The sequence below is a fragment of the Kryptolebias marmoratus genome, linkage group LG19 (genome assembly GCF_001649575.2).
Source record: "Kryptolebias marmoratus isolate JLee-2015 linkage group LG19, ASM164957v2, whole genome shotgun sequence".
Lineage (NCBI taxonomy): Eukaryota > Metazoa > Chordata > Actinopteri > Cyprinodontiformes > Rivulidae > Kryptolebias > Kryptolebias marmoratus.
The window spans coordinates 9,639,562-9,660,748 of NC_051448.1; the positions used below are offsets into that span (position 1 = coordinate 9,639,562).

At 39.7% G+C, this 21,187-nt stretch overlaps 1 protein-coding gene across 4 annotated transcripts; it reads left to right on the forward strand.

Annotated features, from left to right (window-relative positions):
- Positions 1–583: 583 nt before the first annotated feature.
- Positions 584–19,848, forward strand: rab32a (RAB32a, member RAS oncogene family). Of its 4 annotated transcripts, XM_037981608.1 has the most exons (4): positions 7,295–13,206; positions 13,315–13,465; positions 13,689–13,981; positions 15,445–15,581. In XM_037981608.1, the coding sequence occupies exons 1-4, from the start codon at positions 11,927–11,929 to the stop codon at positions 15,536–15,538; spliced, it is 1,818 nt and encodes a 605-aa protein (XP_037837536.1). In that variant the 5' UTR covers positions 7,295–11,926; the 3' UTR covers positions 15,539–15,581. The 4 variants fall into 4 exon arrangements, with proteins under 4 accessions (XP_017278844.1, XP_037837536.1, XP_017278843.1 ...); XM_017423355.3 differs by lacking the exons at positions 7,295–13,206; positions 13,315–13,465; positions 13,689–13,981 and adding exons at positions 584–998; positions 18,679–19,848 and having other exon boundaries at positions 15,445–15,722; XM_017423354.3 differs by lacking the exon at positions 15,445–15,581 and having other exon boundaries at positions 9,749–13,206; positions 13,689–14,544.
- Positions 19,849–21,187: the final 1,339 nt, after the last annotated feature.

Below are 21,187 nucleotides of genomic sequence, written 5' to 3' on the forward strand. Positions count from 1 at the left end.
GTTGTAAGGCTGAAAAGAACATTAAAATCAGGGTTGCAATTAGCCTAGTCTGGACAAAGACTGTTGCCTTTTTTCTAAACTTTGTGCTGATATCTGTTAAGGTACTAACTACTAAACTAAACAGGAAATCACCCTAAAAAATCACCAGACTATCCCTTTAATTTTATTTAAACCTTACTCAGGATCTCAGCTTTATTGGGAAATGGGTTTTGTACAGTTTTGACACTAAAGCGTGCTTTGTCATGGGTTGAAAAGTTTCCTTTACAGACATTTATCTATTTCCTTTCCCATGAATCAGAACAATAGTTCAGACATGTGTGATAATTTGTCAGTCACGTGACCGCTTACGTGCCAGGTATTTAAAAGTTGTTGTTTTTTTCCCCCCAAAAAAACTTTATTTATAATTCTGAACAGTACAAAATCAATGCACATATAAACAAGTAACTGAAATGAATCCAGGTATTTAAAAGTGTGGCTTCCTGCTTGGGTCTGAAAAGTAAAAAAAAAAAAAAAGAGAAGGCAACAGGAGGGAGGAGGGAGGAGGGCAAATGTCAAGCTGGTTCGACATTTCCGGGTCCTGTGACTTATCAGGTGGTTGGTGTGCGGCGGCGGGAGGAGGAGGAGAAGGAGCAACAAAAAGGAGCGAAGTAGAAAGTGTTGGCAGCAGACGAAGGGCTCCACGACTCTCCTCCCTCCGGCTCCTCTCAGCGCAGCTTTATGACCGACAGGAAGCGCGGCTCTCCCCCCCCTCGAGTCTCGACAGAAACGCTCTCAGTGTCCCAGCATGGCCGGAGGCTCGGTGTCGGAGTGCAAGGAGTACCTGTTCAAAGTGCTGGTCATCGGGGAGCTAGGGGTGGGCAAGACCAGCATCATCAAGCGCTACGTCCACCAGCTCTTCTCCCAGCATTACAGGGCCACCATCGGGGTCGACTTTGCACTTAAGGTCCTCAACTGGGACAGCAAAACCCTGGTCCGGTTACAGCTGTGGGACATCGCAGGTAAGCCCACTTTTCCCTACAAGTGTGGGAAGTTTCTCTTTCACAGATAAGACATTCTGTTGACAGGTCTGTCATGATAAACGTCACTGATTCTCATGTCCAGCCACACGTGTTTTAAAGACTAAATTAAGGGGGGGAGCAGCAGAACATGCATAGTTTTCCACTTTTCTGATCACATCAGCTCATGATTGTCAATGGAATGTAGGTCACGCTGTTATTATCGACTAAGCACCGCCTCACTAACTTCTCACTCTTGTGTTTTCCTCTTTATGTGACCTTCCTGCCTCGTATCGGCGTGTTGTGCTGTAATCTGTATTGCAGATTTCTACCTTATAAGTTACCCCAAGTAAGCCTTTTCCCCCCTCAGTCTTCTGCCAAACCCCTGCCAAACATTCCTGCAGCTTGAGTAAGCAACGCTGAAGGAAAACACATACACACACACATTCCTCAGCCAGTGCTGCTCAAACTGTCTGCCATCTCTTGGCAGGAAAAAATAAATAAATAAAAAAGAAACTTAACAAAACCCCCACAGAGCGGTCTGAGAGTGACACGCTTGAAAGGACACGTGAGGGAAGAGGAAGTGAGCAGAGATGAGGAGATGGTGACAAAGTTTTCAAAACTCGCCGGCCAGCAGCTCAGCCGGCACTATCGGAGATCTGCGATGTGGCGTTAACCTCCAGTCTGTCCATCTTCGATCCGGTGGTCTTCTCTTTGCAGCCTGAAATATGACGACCGGAGAGCGAAAGGCCTTAGGCACGGCTTACTCCGAGCGATGGTGCTGGGAGTCATGGGGCTCGTATACGCTGGTTATCATGTGGTTCAGGAGTGAGAATGTGAGATGACTCCATTGTGCCTCTGGATGTCCTGCTGTCAGAAAGCAAAGGTGCCTCTGTCTGGGAGCTAATCACTGGATGTACATCTACAGCTGATTAACTTTTTCAGCCAGTCCGATTCAAGATGTCCACCACAGCCAACTGACCTTTGTGTGCCCAAAGACGGCTAGAATTCAGTCAAATTTGCAGATACGGAGCTAAAATTTGGCGTGGTTGTAGCTGAGAGTCCTTCACAACACATACTTCGAGTGTCATCCATTGCACAAGAGCACTGCTTTAAACTTTATATAAACTGCTGGCGTCACCCCGTTTGTCTGTTAGCAAAATATCTCATGAACCGCTGGACTGATTTTCGTTTTGCTCTCGGAAAGTAATCATTGGGTGCACATCTACAACTGATTAGTTTTTGGAGTCAGTCCAATTCAAGATGGTTGTCACAGCTGAGCAACATTAGCCAACACAAAAATGGCCATGACTCAGTGAAATTGACAGATATTGAGCTAAAGTTCAGTGCGGTAGCAGCTGAGAGTCATTCACAGCGCATGCTCTGAGCATGGCGTCTCATGATATCGCATGAGATCGAATATAACAGGATTTTCAGGGTTTGACCAAATCAGCTACTCTGTCATTTCTCAACATATGATGATCTTATGACTCCATGACTGAAACTTTGTCATGAAAGGGGAGGATAAGCATCCCTTCAAAGAAATAAGAAGTTTTACATTTTTTTGTTTTGTTTTATTCTTTCTTTGAAACACATTTTAATAGTTCCAAATGTAAAATAGAAAATAACACATTGATGCAGTTTACAGATGATTTCGTTTTTTTTTTTTTTGGAACAAAGTGAATTAGATCATTTCAAATAGTCATTGAAAAATGGGGCTAATCAGTTGAAATTGATTTCTTTTAATTAGCTGTGGGAGCAAGCAAACATCCGATCAGCTCCTTTTACAATGCCTCCAGATAAAGGTGATACAATCAGACAAGTGAGACGTTATATTGACATATTGGGTTTTGCTTTATTGCATTTTAAATAAACAGACATTTGGTGAAAACAAGGAGTTAAATTCAGACCTAACCGAGGGTCTGTAGATTAACTAAACTGTGAGTGAAACAAAGTAAACACTGACTAAGAAGAAAACTGAAAACAAGGATGTGAAAACCAAACTGCTCTCAAACGTATGCAAAGGTGCCCTCCCCCTCCCCCCAAAAAAACCCAGAACTGTTTGGTCTGGGCTTAAGATCTAAGAGTTATTCAAGATGATTAATTTTTTTTTTGTAAGGAAATTCATTTACAAGTAATTTTAGAATTCAAACTTTTCACTATTTATTCACAACGGGCCTCTCTGGAAAATCAGAACCTGTAAGAAATTGAAGCTGAAGCCTTTCAGGGCAGAACCTCAATGTTCAAAAAGGACAAAATGTTTAAAAATGAACACAGATGGAAAGAACAGATCTTGAATTTTGTGCTGTGGACAGATAAACCAACAACAGCTGTTTGGAGAACGGTTTCTTTTTTTTTTATCACTGAAAGACCCTGACAGCAACTCTTTAGAGTGATTTGTGAAAATATCTCGGTTTAAGTTTGTGAATGACGAATGCCGTATGATTGTGTTAGCATGTGCAGACAGTAGGGCGTTTCCTGTGTCCTCCAGAAATCGTTAACTCGGATGATGAGGTTTACAGCCATTTTGGTCAAACTTTAATGTGAAACACAAATCTGTTGCCCATGAGGAGTCTTCGGGTTCCACACCTGCCTTTCACGTCGACATCTGTTTTCTGAGCTTCACGATCACAGAAATCATACATTTAAAACCTTTTTTTTTTCCCCTGACAAGTTTTAAAATTCTGAGCCTTTATTGTAATAACTTTTAATGCTCTAAAGAGAAGAGCACCCTTTGCCTTTTAGATGGCTTCTATTCTATCCTCTCCCTCAGTCAAACAAAGCTCATATGCTGGGACAGATCAGGACAGATGGTTAGAAGACTGCTGTTTTTATATTTATTCTATCACTCACAGCAGTGACAGAAAGGGGGCGAACGTTTGGGTGTTGGATGGGTCGTCACAACAACTTGTCTCTGTCACAGACTGATTGGCAGTCCGGGCTACTCCCCCCACCAACATGAGCTCAGTGTGCTGCAGCATCTGTGACTGAATATCAGCGAGGGCCGTCTCTCTATCACAGCCAGGCTGCAGATGATCAGACGACAATGACACACACACACACACACACACATACACTTAGATAGCCTGATTATTTACCCAGACAAGGAAGCATTAGCATATACTGGGGGAACAGCGTTTTCTGACCAGAACATTCGAGGTAACCTCCACCTACGCCGAAGCTGGGCATGAGATCACTCCGAGAATAAAATAACAAATTGTGGGCGTAAAAGAGAACACTCGAGGTATATTTGCCAGGTCATTAATGCCATTAAAGAATGGCCTTTAAGCCATTTAGTCAAGCAGAATAGGGGGAGGTATTGTCATCTTGGCAACAATAAGGGCAATTTCTGAGTTGCGTAGTCTTTTGCCAACCTCACTTGTGATTACAGTCTTAAGGGAATGATAGTAATCAGGGGCTTGCATGTATCCCACCCATTTTCACCCAGAATTGCTACTCTCTCTTGGACTTTTTTTTTTAGCCTGTCGACAGGATGATTACCATCACGGAATAGTGTCGAAAACGACCACATCTTGTCGCAGTTTAGAACATTTTTAGATGGGTAAAAGTTGGCTATATGGTGCTCCTGTAAGCATTTCCCTGACCCTCATCTGACTCCATGTGACTTCTGTTCTGCCTGCTGCCGGCTAATATCCAGCATTTTCATGGTAAAGTTAGAATAACCAGTAACTCATATTAAGTCGTATTTTCACCCCATCTTCAGCTGATCTTAAATTAATGTGTAAACAATAATGTCTCCATTGTTATTCAATCCTTAAAATTTGCTCCATTTACTTTAAACCAGATTATCTTGCTATAGAGACATTGTTCCAGGCCATAAACACCAATACAATAAGTTTCTGGATTTCTGAAACTTTCCGTATGAAAGATGGTTGTTTTAGGAGAATAGCTTTTGAAAGGTTTGAGGTAGAGATGCATGATCAGATGTTTTGGTAAGCTCAGATTTGTTTATTCCAGTTTTAGGTGATTTTGATCTTTCTCTAAAGTCTGTAATTTACAACACACCCTTTTAAAAAATTATAAATTCGAAAAACTAGCCATGTTTTCATAATAATTATAATAATAATGTTTTCAGTAAAAGTCTTTTTTTACATTTTCTCTAAAACAGCCTTAAGTTATAGCTTTTCCTGTCTGTCACCAAAATCCTACAAATAATTGAAGTAATAATCCATTGGAATATTGGACAGAGGTTACTTGTGTCCACTTTGAAAATCCAGTTTCCTTTTATTTGGCTCTGACACCTTTTTCTGTTTCTTCTCTTCCTAACTTTATAAAAGCTGACGATGTGCTGTTGTTAGGGTTAGATGGTCACTTAGAGATGCTGCATTTCCAGTTTTGGGGGGAAAAAAAAAAAAAAAATTGGCCAATCCAGTCACTTGCCAATAAAGGATGCATCATAATTGATGTGATGCATCCTTGGTTTGAGGTATAATCTTCTGTAGTTTCTATAAATATAGTGTAGATCACTTAGGTAATTAAAGGTCAGTTACCTTTTTAACTTCTTGTGGAGCTTTTCAGACACCTCTGAAGTCTTTCTGGTCCAGTTTTCATTTATTTATTTTGTCATGAGGCTTTTACAGATTCATTCCCAATGCCATAGCAGAGAAATGAAGCTGCATCTGATCATGTGTCGTAAGCCTTTGCTGTAAAAGATCAATCTTTCTCCATTATTTGATGTTTTTTTGCTTGTCTTTTATAATACAGGATCAAGCTTTCATAGCAGTGTGTTTTGTATGAATTATAACTAATGTTTCTGTCTACATTAAGTGGAACGCTGTGTACAGAGACTGAAACCCTCATCATGTCTGACAGGAACTGAGTCCTGACCTGTTGGGCTGTTTGACTCGCGTCATATCTGTTCGCTTTTCCTGTCCCCCGCCTATTAATGCATCAAAGGCCACTAGTGGCCAACAAAAGCAAACAATAAGTTGGCTTTGCATCAAGAAGAAGCACGAAACAGAAATACACTGCATCAGTATTACTGTGCTGTCAGTCAACAAACATTTTGGTGGCACAACTTGCTGATTTTTATCTGCGCTTCTTTATAGGCATAATGAGCAGATTTCAGGTGTTTTTGCAAGTATCATGGGGAAAAAATGAGAATAAAAATGAAATCGACAACCACTTTGGTCAGCTGAACCATTTGTGTCAACACGCAGAAAAAAGTTCCCAAGATAATTACAAGAAATGTGAAAAAGGAAAGCTTTATTCATTTAAAAAAGAAACTGTTTTTGCATTTCTTTATCCATCCATCTGTTTGTCAAACCCACTCTAGCTTCATTGTTGCAAGAGGCAGAAATATTTTGTTCCTTTTTTTTTTTTTTGCAGTCATTGGCTGAGAGGTGGGGTTCATCCTGGACAGCTTGTCAGTCCATCACAGAGCTAGCACACACAAAATAAATGGCAAATCCAGATAAAACCCACGTACGCGTGAGAACACAAACTCCTTGAAAAATTCAGCTGAGATTCAAACCTATTTGAGTTAAAGAAATTCATCTACAAAATTGTTGCATCTGTTTGTGGAGTGAAGCTGTGGAACAGATTGCCTTGTTTCATCACTCAGTGTCCGAGCCTGTCCCAGTTTAAAAAGGGATACAAACAGGTGGTTTTCACAAGGTACATGGAGGAAAAGTGTCCTTACACACTATTTACAAGATTTGTGCAAATACATGTACGTCTGCATGTATACATGTTTGTACGTGAGCTTACAAAACCAAATGCATGTAGCAGTTGTAAAAAGGAAGTACAATAGGATAGAAACAGGAAGTAAAGTTCATCCATCCATCCATTTTCTTTATCTGCTTCTCCATTCTGGGTTGCGGGGAGCTGGTGCCTACACCCAGCAGTCACTGTGTGAGAGGCGGGGGACACTCTGGACAGGTCACAAGTCCATCGCAGGGACACATGGAGACGGACAACCATTCACACCCAGGGACAGTTTAAGAGTTACCAACGAACCGAACATGCATGTTTTTGGTCTGTGGGGGGAAACTGGAGTACCCGGATCAAACCCACACGTGCACAGGGAGAACATGTAAACTCCACCCAGAAAGGCCCCAGGCCAGGACGCAATCCTGCAACCTTCCTGCTGGGAGGCGACGGCTCTAACCACTACTCCACTGTGCCACCCAGGAAGTAAAATGATGAGCATTCATTTTTTAATGATAATGAAAGGATGGGAATAAAAAGTTTATGCTTCCTTTTTTTTTTTTTTTTGAACACTTCAGGTTATTTACTGACTGTTCTTTATTATTGTTTTTGTTTTGCTTATCCTGTTATATTATTTTAGCACGTTTAAACTAAAGCTTATCATTACAGGATCTTATTTTTTTTTGGCTAATCCATTTTTGATAAAAGTAAAAGCGGTTTTAGTTGGGGAAAAAAAACCCATTTATGCTTCCTGATCGAGTAGGTTGGAGGTTTTTACAAAGGAGTGAATCTAAACTTTTTACATTTTTGCATCACGGGGGTTTTTGTGTCTGAAACTCATGGTTGAGCAGTCGCTTGGGTTGGGCAGTAATACCGTTTTATTTTATTCCAGGGCATCTAAAAATGGCAACAGTATCACTTTTAATACCTGTGTTGAAACTCTTTGAGATCTCTTTAGTGCTCAGCTTATTAATAAGTATGAACAGAGCTCTTCTAAGTTACATAAACTAAAACTATCACTGTGTAGTTATTACGATCACAAGCTTTTATGGCAGTGCAGCGGCCAACAGAGCGGAGGCTGAGGAGAAACGGAGCCGACTGGTTATCGTAAAGAGTCTCTGACGCACAGAGGATGATCCCTCTCCTCTGGTGGAAATCTAACAATGCCCACTTCGCCGTGGGATCGTATCTTCAGGACCGCAGGAAAATTGGCAAACCTGCTTAAATCCGATCAGGTTCCATATGCTGCGATAATGTAGCAAAAAGTCCCGAAGGCCTGGGGTTTTGATACCATTTTATTGTAGCCGGTGTTTACGTGTTGTTTGTTCACTTCGTTTCATGATACAAAATAATAAGAATAATGCTAATAGGATGTAAAAAAACCCACAAAGACTGTTAATTATTGGAGAGGTATAGAGTCTCAGGAGGTGGTAGAAGAGATTATTGAACACATTTTCCTCTTTATTGTTGAAATTTTATTTTGATCAGGCCAGTTTTTAAATTAAAATACTTGCTTTTTTACTTAGATTTTCTTCACTTGCTTTTGACACAGGTTTATATAAGAATAGGTGGATTTGTTTAAATCAAACTAAATTCTTCTAAAAGTAACGAAAGAAGCATTTTTGGAGGAATGCATATCATCCGCCAGTATTTTAAAGATTCTGTGATCTTGTTAGAGCTCAGAGTATTTTAGCCGAGACTTGGCTACAATGTCACCAAGTTTTAGCTCCAATATTTCTCCAAATGGCCGAGTTTGAACCATTTTTGTGGTTGCTAAGGTTGATTAGCTGTGGCGACCATCTTGATTGGGGTTGACTTCAAAAGTTAATCAGCTGTAGGGGTACATCCAGTGATTATTTTCTGAGTTTTTCTAGTGTTTGTGAGATATTTTGCTAACGGACACACCTTTTTTTTCAGTAGTGGATAAATATGGATTTGTCGTTAACTTTTAAACGCTTTACAGTTGACAGTCATGTAACAAATTATCACAATCAGTTCACTGTTTGTTTTTAAAGAAAAAGTTGGATTACAAATAACCTTAAAGTGCTACATTTTTGGAATGTTTGCCACTCGGAAGGGTTAGGACATTCCTTTGCTTGCTCGGGGGTCGTTTCAGTAAATCCTGTGATAGTTTTGCTGAGTATTGCGTAATAAATATATGACCATTTTGCTACTAAATTCCTAAAGTTGTACACTGAGCACTTCCGATGAATCACTCAGTCAAAGGTGAGGGGGGAATCTGAGGACACGGACTGTTTCCGAGGTTTGGGATTTTCCCTCCAGTTCAGAGTAATCTGTAGTAACTTATTCCTCACATGCTGCTCAGAGGAATTTTAACGTGCCGGTCATGTGCTTCTCACAGGCCTTCCTTGGAAAATCTGTGCTTTGGACTACCTTGAACACAAGTTTCTGAGCTGCGGTTGTTGTTTTCCTGTTGTTTGGGGGCGGAGAGGAGGGGTCACAGCCCGCTGCCTCCTAACAGATGGAGGCTGCTGCTGCTGCTGCTGCTGCTGCTGCTGTTGCTGCTGCAACGTCTGGCTTGGACAGTTTCTATGGTAACCCACCCACAGGAGCACGTATGACCAGAGAAGAAAGTAGGGTTGCTAGGTCTGCGGATAATGATGAGACTTTGCTTTCTTTCTGTTTTCTCCCACGCAGCGAAGAGCGATGATACAGTGGCTGCGACTGAACCGTTTCATCAAGTAGCTCTGCAAGTTGAACGTTTGATACGCTCGTAACCGGGGGGCCTAATTGCGCTCGAGGTCATGCACCGGTGTTCTTAAGCTTGGTGGACTGAACTGAAATATTCCTTTTTAAGGCATCATAACTCGATGTCTTGTTTTATAGATTTAGACACATGCCTGTTCTTAGTTTGCTGACAGACGCCTCTCGTTGTGCTTCTGACGCAGCAGCACACGTCTTTGTTCGTTCCTGCAGTCTCCTGCTCCTCTGTGGCATTCACTGAGTAAATACTCAGTTGTTCGTGCAGCTCAGTCCATCTGTGTGCTTTATGCTGATTGGGTTAGCAGCATATATGACACTCATTTCTTGTATAACTGTATTTGTCCCTTTCATGTAGGGGAAAAAAAAAGAAGAAATCGAATCTCCTTGAGATGCACTTTTTTTTTGCCAGGCAGTAATGAAATATTACAAATTAAAAAAACGAGAAGGAAAACTAATGAGAAAAGTATGAAAGCCGTTAAAACACTTTCTGCGAATTGTCTCTATATTTTTTTGCCTCTGTCTGTTAGCAGTAGGAACTGCAGCATCGGTAGAGCTGAGCTGCTTTTCAATGCAAGGATAACTAAGTGATAAAAATGTGAGGCCTGCTCTTTACAGAAAAGGAAGTGAGGCTGAAAGAAGTCAATTGTCTGCCGGCTTTCCACAAAAATGATTGGTTCTAGTTTCTAAACACTGAGGATTTATTTTGTCATTCAAAATAGAAACCGATAGCACTTTATGCTCTTAAAGCAATAGTCATATCATTTATACTTTTTTTCTCCCTCCTTGGTTAAACTATTTTTCCCTCAGAATTAGTGAATATCAATTTTTGATTTTTAGTCAAGTAACCAAAAGAAAATGTGTTAGAAATGCTTGTTGTCTTTTTAGTGGTTATAAATCTTGAAAGAACAACTGAAGCATCAGGCTTTTTGTCTTCAGAATGTTTTGCAAATACAAAATGTGACCCGTGCCGGCAGTATGAGTCACAATGAGGAATTTGTCAATATTGAGTTAATTTTCCATCTCAAAAGCTTCCAAATTATACATAGTTTGTTGAAGTTTGGTGATTTATCACCAGGTCTGGAAACGGAGCTGGTTTTGTTTATGAGTTTACCAGTTTGAAAACTTGACTTTTATTGGTCTGGAGTGATGTCATCGGGAATTACAGCCCTGTATTTTAAAAGGGGGGAATCCCCAAGCTTCCTAATGAAGCCAAACATCATGCGAAGGGATTTCCTGGTGCTACAGCAGCCGGCAGAGGAAAAATGGTAATTTATAGGTGTTATAAGACAAAGGATTACTTCTGAAGATATACCTTTTTTTTTAAAATGTAGATTAGGAAGACTCTTAGTTACTAAGATTGCTGGATGGTGTCTTTATTTTCTCATTGTGCATACTATACATAAAGCCATGGCATTACTTCCTCTTGGGAAATTACTGCATTTGACTCTGAGTTTAATGAAACTGATGAGATTCTTATTTCTGTTATTCTGCCCTGGCCTGCACCCTTCTGGACATATGAGCTGCATAAGGCCTGGAAATGAAAGCTTTTTTTTTTTCAGTCCATTGGCTCTATATCCCACTGTGTCGTGTCTCTGGTGAATTCACCTGGGGTTATATCAACTAAAATTAGACTCTCAATTATGAGCAATTACTGTCAGGCCTGTGGGCCCCACAGTGTATTCGCTCTACCGCTCACAGCCGCACTGCGCCACGCCACTCCAGCTCCCTGCACAATTGAGAAGGCACCTATGCGGCAAAGTGAAAGTATGCAGGGACAAACCCGGCTCGCGCTTCCTCAATTGTTTTCTTGGTTCATTTCCTATTTTGCAAACTTTGTTAGCAGCCTAATACACTGAACACTGTACAACGACCCTAGCCTTGTAGGGCTTTCTTAAACTGGAGCAATGTAGCATAAATATGTGCCAAATCCGTCACATGCTCCCACAAGTCATTGGAGGCTCGCTGTAATTGCATGGGTTTAATCTAATCACTAGTGTGCTGCACAATAAAAGGCAAGAAATGCATTTAAAAAAAATTGTAGCCCTTCTGCAAATGAGAACAGAGGATTGTAATCTGCTTTTAAAAGGTCCTCTGGGTGCAGTTTAAGGAGGTGATCTCATCACACTAAAATAGACCTCGAATTTTTTTTTTTTTTTAGGTGTTCTCGCAAACTCAGCATTGTTTTTTTCTTAACTAAGCTCTTTAATTATATGAATGTCTTAATATTCCTTTGATTACTTCGGTGTCCTGCACCCCGAGTCATTATAGATAGGATCACAAAACACCTCAAAGACCTGTTCGGAAGCTTATGTGAGTCTGCGCTTGATGCTTGAGAAAACAATTTTTATCTAAAGAGAAAGAAGCTGCTGTGTAAAGTAGGGGTGGGTAAAATAATTGAAGAATCGATGCATCGCAATAATTTCATGCAAAATTCATAATCGATTAGGGGGCTCCTCAGAATCGATTCCCCTCCTGACACGTTGGGGGCGCTGCGAGTTTGGTTACTGTGCTGAGCACCTGAGTGCATAACAACAGTCATGGCGAGCAGCTGTAGAAAGCTAACTCCGTCAACTTTTAAGTCAGATGTTTGGGCTCATTTTGCTTTCCTGTCTAAATCTGGAACTCAAGAAGTCGACAAAAGCAAGGTGGTATGTAAGCTGTGCCAGAGAGAATTAAAGTACTGCAGTAACACGACAAACCTGCGCAATCACTTAACCAGATACCACGCAGATGCGCTACAAAAAGCACAACCTGTTGACTCCAAACAGACACAAATCGACAAATCATTCATCTCTAAACTGCCGTCAAGCTCTGCCCGCGCACAAAAAATCACAAAGTCTGTAGCCGTGTTTATTTGCAAGGACCTACGACCGTACAGTGTTGTTGAAAACAAGGGTTTTAAGAATATGCTAAAGATACTCGAACCACGCTACGCAATACCAACACGTAAATACATGACAGAAGTCGCTGTGCCGTCACTGTATACAGAGGTGAAGACAGACGTTTTGGAGTCGTTAAAGTCGGCCGAAAGAGTTGCTCTGACGTGTGATGGCTGGACCTCGAGAGCTACCGACCCCTACGTAACCATCACTTCTCATTTCATATCGGACGAGTGGGAATTGGTGTCAAATGTGCTTCAGACCAGGCCCCTTCATGGAAGTCATACAGGTAGCAATATAGCAAACTTGTTGACAGAGGCAATAAATGAATGGGGCATAACCGGAAAAGTGCCTGCTGTTGTTACAGACAACGCGGCTAACATGCTAGCTGCTGTCGGTCTCACTGATCTATTGCATGTTGGCTGCTTTGCCCATGTGCTCAACTTGGCTTCGCAGGCTGCTCTTAAAACCCCTGCAGTCACACGGCTTCTGGGCAGAGTGAGGCGCATCTCTGCTTTTTTTCATCGCAGCACTTTGGCCTGTCATGCACTCAAGAAGAATCAAAAGTTGTTGGACCTCCCACAACACAAGTTACTGACTGATGTCTCTACAAGATGGAATAGCGCTTTAGATATGCTGGAGAGATTTTTGGAACAACAACCAGCTGTCTCTGCTGCATTACTTGCACCTGAAGTGCGAAAGCAGGAAAAAGATCTATGCTCCCTTACAGAGGCAGACATTACAGCAGCAGAGGATATTGCTCAGGCTCTGAAGTCATTAAAGAAAGCCACCTTGGTGATGTCTCAGGAAAGCACCCCAAGTCTGTCTGTCATTGCACCTCTAAAAGAAAGACTTCTAGAGGATATGCAACCATCATCCAGTGACTCTGCAGTGGTGAAGGAAATGAAGATTGCTATGTGCAGGGATCTCCAAAAAAGGTATTAATATATATATAACTTTTTTGCAACACAATTAAATAATTTGTCATTAATATTTATAAAAACAATGATTATGGTGTACACAAAGTCACTTAAAATTTTCTCAAGGTACCTGGGTCTGAAGGATGAGCTCTCCATTGCTGCTGCCCTGGACCCAAGGTTTAAGGCCCTACTTTTTCTGTCAGATGATGATGAGCGAGAAGAAGTGTTCACGCATCTTATAGCTCTCACAAAAGAATTGGCCACTGTTAAAAGCTCAGTAAGTACTAAAGTATAAATAAAAAATGCATTCTGTCACATACACACCGAATAGTTTTGTTTTGTTGTCTTATGGAATGCTATCTTGTCTGCAATTATTTGAACACTGGCAAATTAATATACTTTTTATTTTAATGATTTAGCCCTACAATGCATTTTAAATGAGCTATTTGAAATGATAAAGCTCTTCTTTCCAATGCGATTATTTTCTTATTTTTTTGCAGCAACAGAGTGGGCTGATGGATGAAGACCGTGAGGCAATTGAACAGCAGGGAGAGCCGGTTGATGACCCTTCTGGACCATCACCAAAGAAAGCAAGGGACTCTTGTGCTCTGGCTGATCTTTTTGGAAGCGCATATACAACTCCAGTAGCAGTGTCCAGAACCACAGATACCAAGGCATTGGATGAGGTGGTGCGTTACAAAGAGGTGCAACCACTGCCACTCTCCACAAATCCACTCAACTGGTGGAGAGAGCATGAGGGGGAATACCCTTTGTTGTCATGCCAAGCTAAAAGGTACCTTTGCATCCCAGGCAGTAGTGTACCTGCTGAAAGGATCTTTTCCACAGCAGGTGACATAGTCACAGCCCAGAGAAGTGCATTGAAGCCTGAGCATGTGGATCAGCTGCTTTTTCTGAACAAGAATCTCCACGTGCCCACTTAGTCTGTAACCAGAAATGAAGAACAGTACTGTTACAGTACAATTCTTTATTTCTGGCTACAGTACTATAGTTCAGTTCAAGATATGTTAAAAAATGAGAGGTTAATCACTACATGTTCAAAAGCTAAGAATGTTTACAAGCACTAAACGTTTTCAGTGCAATTCAGTTGAATACAACCCTATGATTTGTGTTTAAATCTGCACTAATATGCACAGATGTTATTGAAATGCATTTTTATTTATATTAGACTTCAAGAGATAAGTTATGCCTAATTTTATTTTACATGCACTTTATTTTTTATTGTTTATTAAGAACAGTTTTCTACTGTAAGCACATTGCAGAAAAAAGTTTGTTTCTATGCTCAGAAATGTGATGTTACAGAAGTTTGTATGAAAATAAATATTTTAAAAATGTCAACATTATCTTAAATCATTTGTGTCTTCACAACTTTAAATCAATATCGAATCGAATCGCAACAGCAATAATCGAAATCGAATCGAATCGTGAGGTTCCTAACAATACCCAGCCCTAGTGTAAAGTAAAGAAAACTTTATGCTTTTTTTATGTGACTGCTTTTGTTATATTCAGAAAATATATACTTGTTTGTCAGAAAATAAATAAAAAATAGCACTTTTGTAACAGTTCTTTGGCAAAAGGGGATTTATTCTTTGTAAGAATCCCAACAAATCTCTATGAAATTAACATTTGCAACCAGGATTCTCTAAAGGCGTCTGTTGGATTTTGGCAATCCTTTAATACTTTTTGAGTTGTTTTTTCCCCCTTTTGTACCTTTTCTACCTAATATTATTGCTCCGCAGCCATGAAAAGTGGGCAACAATGTGACTGCCTCAGTTTGTGTGTGTGTGTTTGTGTTTCTAGCTAATTGTCATGAACCACTGGATGGATTTTAATGAAACTCTCTGAAAATCTCTGTCTAAAACTTTGGCATGCAAGGCGTTTGGTGATGTGCAATATTTCAAAGAATGTTCAGCCTTCAATTACCGCTTTATTTTAGTTTTAACACAGTTTAGTTTGGATTTTTTTCACAGGAAAAAAAAAACAAGGAATAGTTTTATTATTTCAACATTTTAGCATCTGTCTTGTGAATCATGGCAAATGAGAGAAAGTGGACTGGATCATTGTTTTCCTCATCATTTTGTGGCTACATTAGGAGGAGGCGAATACTTTAGATGTCACTGAGTTATGCCACTGTGGAGTAAAGAAGTGTGCTGATCAGGTGGTTTAATATTTAGTTCCTGTTTGTTCATTCATAATGTGCAAGGCTGATTATTCTACCTTCTCTGTCCACCCCTCCAGGCCAGGAGCGATTCGGAAACATGACACGAGTGTACTACAAAGAGGCTGTCGGGGCATTCGTCGTGTTCGACGTGACGAGGGGCGCCACGTTTGAAGCCGTTTCGAAGTGGAAGCACGACCTGGACAGCAAGGTGAAGCTGGCTAACGGCAACCCCATCCCTGCGGTGCTGCTCGCCAACAAATGTGACCAGAAGAAGGAGACGTCCAACAATGCAACGTTAATGAACAATTTCTGCAAAGAGGCGGGCTTCCTGGGCTGGTTTGAGACGTCGGCCAAGGTGAGAAATCAGCACTAACACACAGGCAAGAAATAAAAACCACAGTAAGTGGCTGCAGAGAGAAATCTTTTGTGTTAGTACACAAAACAATGAAACGATAAATACCTTTTTAAAGTTTTCTACAGAAGTTTTGATTATAATGTTATTGTGGCTGTTTTTGGCTGTAATCTTGAAGTCAAATTCAAAAATGGCCTGACTGAAATAGGAGAGAAGAAAACATTCAAACATTTTGGCCAAACTGTTTTTACTTGGGGCAAAAATAAAGAATTGCACCCATTCAAAGTAGATTTTAAAAGTTGTAGTTTCAGTGCATACTGCTTCAAAGGAGATGGAATTTATTTTGCTCACATGCTATGAAAAAGTTTAACGATTCCTCCTTATTTCCATGACAGACCTAATTCTTACTTGCATTCTTCCCAATATTTGCTCAACGAGCTCCTAAATGCTCACACAGCTGATTAAATGTATAAAGTGGCACTGGACATGTGGCCGTTTTCCTGAGTAGCTTCTTAACTTCCCTTTAATTATCCTGTGTGAAAGTCCAACTTCCTCTGATTGGCACAATCCAGCTGTGGTTATTGTGAAACTGTTAGGATATGAAACCGTTGGTAACGCTTAGGAACGGTCGGGATGTTTTGATTAGCAGGCAGACAAAAAAAATCTGCGAAAAGATAGATGACTGGCAGCCGGGAATTACCCACAAGGCCCATGATTAATTTTTAAACTATGACCAACTAAATCTAATCTGGTGAAAGCACCTTTGAACTATACTGTTTAGATTTCCCTATGGTGTGTACAGAAGAAACCAGGAGTTAATAAAAGAAATGATACAGAAATTTCCTAACTGTGTTCAGTGGAGTTGTTTTTTTTTTACTTAATATCTCACCCGCAGCAGAAAATTCTCAAAATATTATTAGTTTAGGAAATGAGGCCAAGGTTCTTTTAGTCCTGTCTATCCCGGTGATGTATTGATGACCAATAACACCGCCACAGAACGCCACTTCCAAAAAAACCCCCTTGAACCATCCCTTTACTCCATTCATCACTAAGTGATGTGTAAATGTACTTCTGTGACAGGGATCAGTCGGGACAGAGGGACGCATGCCTGCAGAAAATGGGGAGAAAACGTTGAAAATATTCTTTACGTTGCTTCATTTACACTGGAGGAACATTTACGTTTGAACAAGGAAAAATGACCGAAGCTGTGGCTTCGGCAAATCTCCGTAAACATCTTGGAGTGTAACTCAAGGGAGCACATCTGGAGAGGCTTGAAAGCGCCCGTTCTTGATATAACGGTCCATTCAGCTTGAATAAGTTTGAAGATTTCCTGCAAAAGAATGAAAGGAAATGAAACTTGTACCAAATATTTTTTTTTCACAAAACAAGTTTTTTTTGTTTTTTTTTTTCTTTGTTTTTCCTGGCAGTGTATAGCTTTGGAGTAAATAGTTCAATAAATCCCTCTGAATGTAGTGGAATAGCAGTATTTTAAATAGAAAAGTAATAAAAATTCATCACGTTCACCTACTTGCTATCAGCGCTTGTTAGTCTTATAAATGTTTTCCCCACTGAAATTACATTTTTATGCTCTTAGGGATGTAAAGCAATGGACTTGTTCCTGTATGTAATGTGCTGAAACCTCAATTTTGAGTTCTATTAGGTAATATTGATGTTAACTGATGTTGTGTTTGTCTAAATCATCAGCTAGTAACTGTATAAAAACCATATGCTGTTTATGGTTCCACATAAGTTAGTAATCATAGACCTTTTGCTGTTCGGAGCAGCAGTATATAAAATTTTCATACAACCTTAATTACGAAAGAGGTGGATTGTTGTGTAAACTGTCACTAAAAACACAACTCAATGAGTTATAAATCTCATAACCTCATACTTTATGTACAATGGAACACGGTGCATACATACAGTATATTGTTCTTGTGCACAGTTTTCTGCAGGCTCTTGAAGTTTTTTTGCTGATATGAACTGACTTCACTTCAACAACCTTTTATGTGCTGCTGCCATAAAGTTCAAGATTTCCTTTGTCTTCGTTTAATCATTGATGTGTTTACTTTGTTTGATATTGGTTTATGAGATTTACAAATCATTGCATTCTGTTTTTATTTGTGTTTTTACATATAATCACAACTTCTTCAGAATTGTGGTTGTAAAAGGATCACACTACAAAGATTGTTCTCATTTTTATTTTTAACACCTACTTTTCTCATCACAGTTCTTTTTTTCTCAGTAAGGCTCTCAGTCTTTCCAAGAAAAACGGAGTCTCTAAGTTCCAAAACGCTCAGAGGGACTTGCTTGTACATTTTGAAATTAAAACCACTTGTCCAATCCCACGTTAAAGAAAGCTTTCACGTGTTTGAAGTGAGTTGACATCGTTATAGATCTAGTCCTAGAGCTGTGTCATGTGAAGTGTGTTGGGTGTGTGTGACGGGTGCTGGTCACGTGAGATTGAAGCTCCGCCCACAACAACCTGAGTTGTCTGGATGACAAAGCACATTGTATTCTGGAGGCCATTAAAAACAAAAGACTGCAGTCATGATGACGTTTTTAGCAAGTTATGGAGCACGAGGCAGTGAATCACGACTTGGACATTGAGGAACATCTTTTTTTACTTTCATTTTGAGTCTCAAGTCTTTGTGAAGGTGTAATCAACAGCAGGAGTGATTCGTTTTTGTTCAGATTCTCTTGAATTACTGTGAAGACAATCAGTCATTGACTTGTTCCTAAACAATGAGGAAAAACAGAAACTTGGCAGTGCATTTTACAAATTATCGAACAATTACAAAAACAATTATGTCACGTCTTTCAAAGTGGTAGAAACCTTAAAAATAATTAGTATCTCACCTGTTGTAGATGGCTCTTTGCTCAATATGTTTAGTTCTTCTTGTGTTTTTTGTGAGCATGTTATCACTTGTCTGACAGAACTGTTTCGTCGTTTTCTCAGGACAACATCAACGTGGATGAGGCGGCTCGTTTCCTGGTGGAGAATATCTTGGCTAACGACAAAGGTTTGCCGTACGAGGAGAGCAACGGAGACCGGATCAAGCTGGACCAGGAGACTGTAACCGCTGAGAGCAAGTCTGGCTGCTGCTAACACTCAGTCCACTCACATTAGCCAGCCGCTCCCCACTGGCGAGGTCCAGTGAGTTCAAGCAGCCTGTGGCTCCATCTCTGGTGCACCCTCGGAGAGGAATATACTCGTTTTTGTTTTTTTTGTGTGTGTGTGGTCGCTTCAAAGCTCCAGGAACTTCTCTCTGCACTAATGCCAATTTGACTGGTTCATCAAAGGTTCTCATTGCCCTGTTTTATTTCGATATCTGCTCGGCTATTTTCAGCGCACGTCCTATACTTCCTCATATTTTGTTTTCTTTTTGTTCCACTAAAGCCTTTATGTAACCCTGCTCTACCAACTGTTGCCCTGACAACCTCTTGCTGTAGATCTTGGACACATGAGAAAGGTGCAAACTAAACAGAAAGTTGAAAAATGATGTCTGAAAGAAAAAAATATCTTTAGCTTTTTGATTGTCACTTTAGTGCATTTTCTTTTGGTTTCCTTCTGTGTATGGTTGTGTCATTCTGCAGTTATCTGTAAATGAATGCTCTGTTTTACAACACAGATTGTAAATCTCCAGCTTTTCTCATTGGACTACTTTTAGAGAGTGGGTGTTACTGTAAAGCATTATAAGAATGGTATTATATTTGAAATTACTGTCAAAATGTATAGTCTTCATCCCCTATTTTCTATAAACCTTAGTGCCATAACACTTATTAGTTTAACAAAAGGATTGATAGCATTTTTTATTCTTCACACAGTAAACAAACTGACAGTGCAGACTGAAAATACTGTATTTCACATAGGAAACTAAAACTATCGATGGTACTATATGATATGATGTTTCTGCAGGTATGGTTGTGTAAAGTTCTTTTAAAATGTTTTGTGTCATTCGTTGCATTACTGATGTGGTATGAAGCCAGAATCAGAGGACTACACTGTTTTTGTACATGGCAATCTGTTTAAAGTGTTAACAAAATGTAAATAATGTTTTTAAACATGTTTACACGTAGAAATACTTCAAATTTTTAAAACCAAAGTAGAATAAACATTTTAACAAAGTTCTGTTGTCTCTCGGTGATTAGATTGTCTGTCTAATTGTATTTAACCTATCCCGTTTTCTCCCATTTATCCAACAAAACATTAGGCCTCATTAATCCAGTCAATTCACTCATAATTACTGATGGACACGTTTTGTGAATCGATAAATGCTGTCCGCACTTCATAATTAAAGCTTGGTATTTGGCTTGAATAATAGAAATGTTTTTTTATCCTTGATTGAGTTTAGCATGTTATTGTTTAAATCAAATCTTCCCATTTCAGTTTTCCCGCTCATTTAGGTTGTACATGCTTGCTCCAGCACTTTAGGGTATTGGAAGTCTGTTTTGCTTTGCTTCAGTAGAACTGCTGCAGGATCTAAATCATATGTCTGTTAGCACTTTTATTTGTTTAAAATGTTGTCTCTATGGTGTTAGGTTTTCCTACTTTAGGACAAAGAGGACTACAGATAAGGCTGTATGTGTTAAAATGCAAAACTGAGGAAATGGCCCTTGTGAAATCATCAGATGTTTGATATGAAAGTTGTCAAACATGCTGCATATGTAAGTAATTATAAAAATGTTGAGGAACCTCATGATATTAATAAGTGATACATCTGTGGCAAGCTAATTTATACTAGTTAGACTGGCTCTGCAAGTACAAAGTGAAAGCGTCTTAGTGAAAAATCCACTTAAGATATCCAGATATGTTCATTCTAAATAGAAAACTGTGCACTTGTGGATATTGAGCCCATTCTACATTAGGAAAAATGTTTTTTTTACCTTGGAGTAATGAAGTTAGAGATGTCTGAACTATTGATTGGATTGGAAGAAAGATGTCCTGTTTATTTGACTTGTTATAGACTAATAAATTATTAATGAACATTTGATACACATACCGTCTAGCCATTATAAATTAAAATGGCCACCTGTATTTTTTAGATAAATTTGAGATCTTAAATTTCGATTTTTCTCAGTTGTGGAGGTCTTGAAATAAAATTTTCGCCTGTAAGACTCAAAGATAATCTTAATTTTGACTATGGATGGTTGTTTGTCACGTTTGTTTTGTTTGTCTCTTTGTCTCTATTTGTCCCTGTGAAAGACTTGCAACCTGTCCAGGGTGTCCCTCGCCTCTCTGACAGAGACTGCTGGAGAAAGACACCATCTCCCCGCGACACGGATGGGAGATACGAGTAAATAGATGGAGAACGTCATTTTTACTAGGGTAGTTATTAAAAATGTCAAAGTAATTTCAGACGTGTGGTTTGAATAAATGTTACAACGACCTGCCATACTCGTCAGCTTTAAACTCCTCCCACTTTTAAAATATCTGTTGCGTAGCAACGAGTAAACTTCGATATGTA

What these genes read in the sequence shown, in the direction of transcription:
- rab32a (XM_017423354.3), top strand. Translation starts at nt 11,927, where the DNA reads ATGGCGAGCAGCTGTAGAAAGCTAACTCCGTCAACTTTTAAGTCAGAT. An exon ending in TGCAGGGATCTCCAAAAAAG is followed by an intron (nt 13,207 to 13,314) that starts GTATTAATATAT and finishes AATTTTCTCAAG; the next exon opens with GTACCTGGGTCTGAAGGATG. An exon ending in TGGCCACTGTTAAAAGCTCA is followed by an intron (nt 13,466 to 13,688) that starts GTAAGTACTAAA and finishes ATTTTTTTGCAG; the next exon opens with CAACAGAGTGGGCTGATGGA.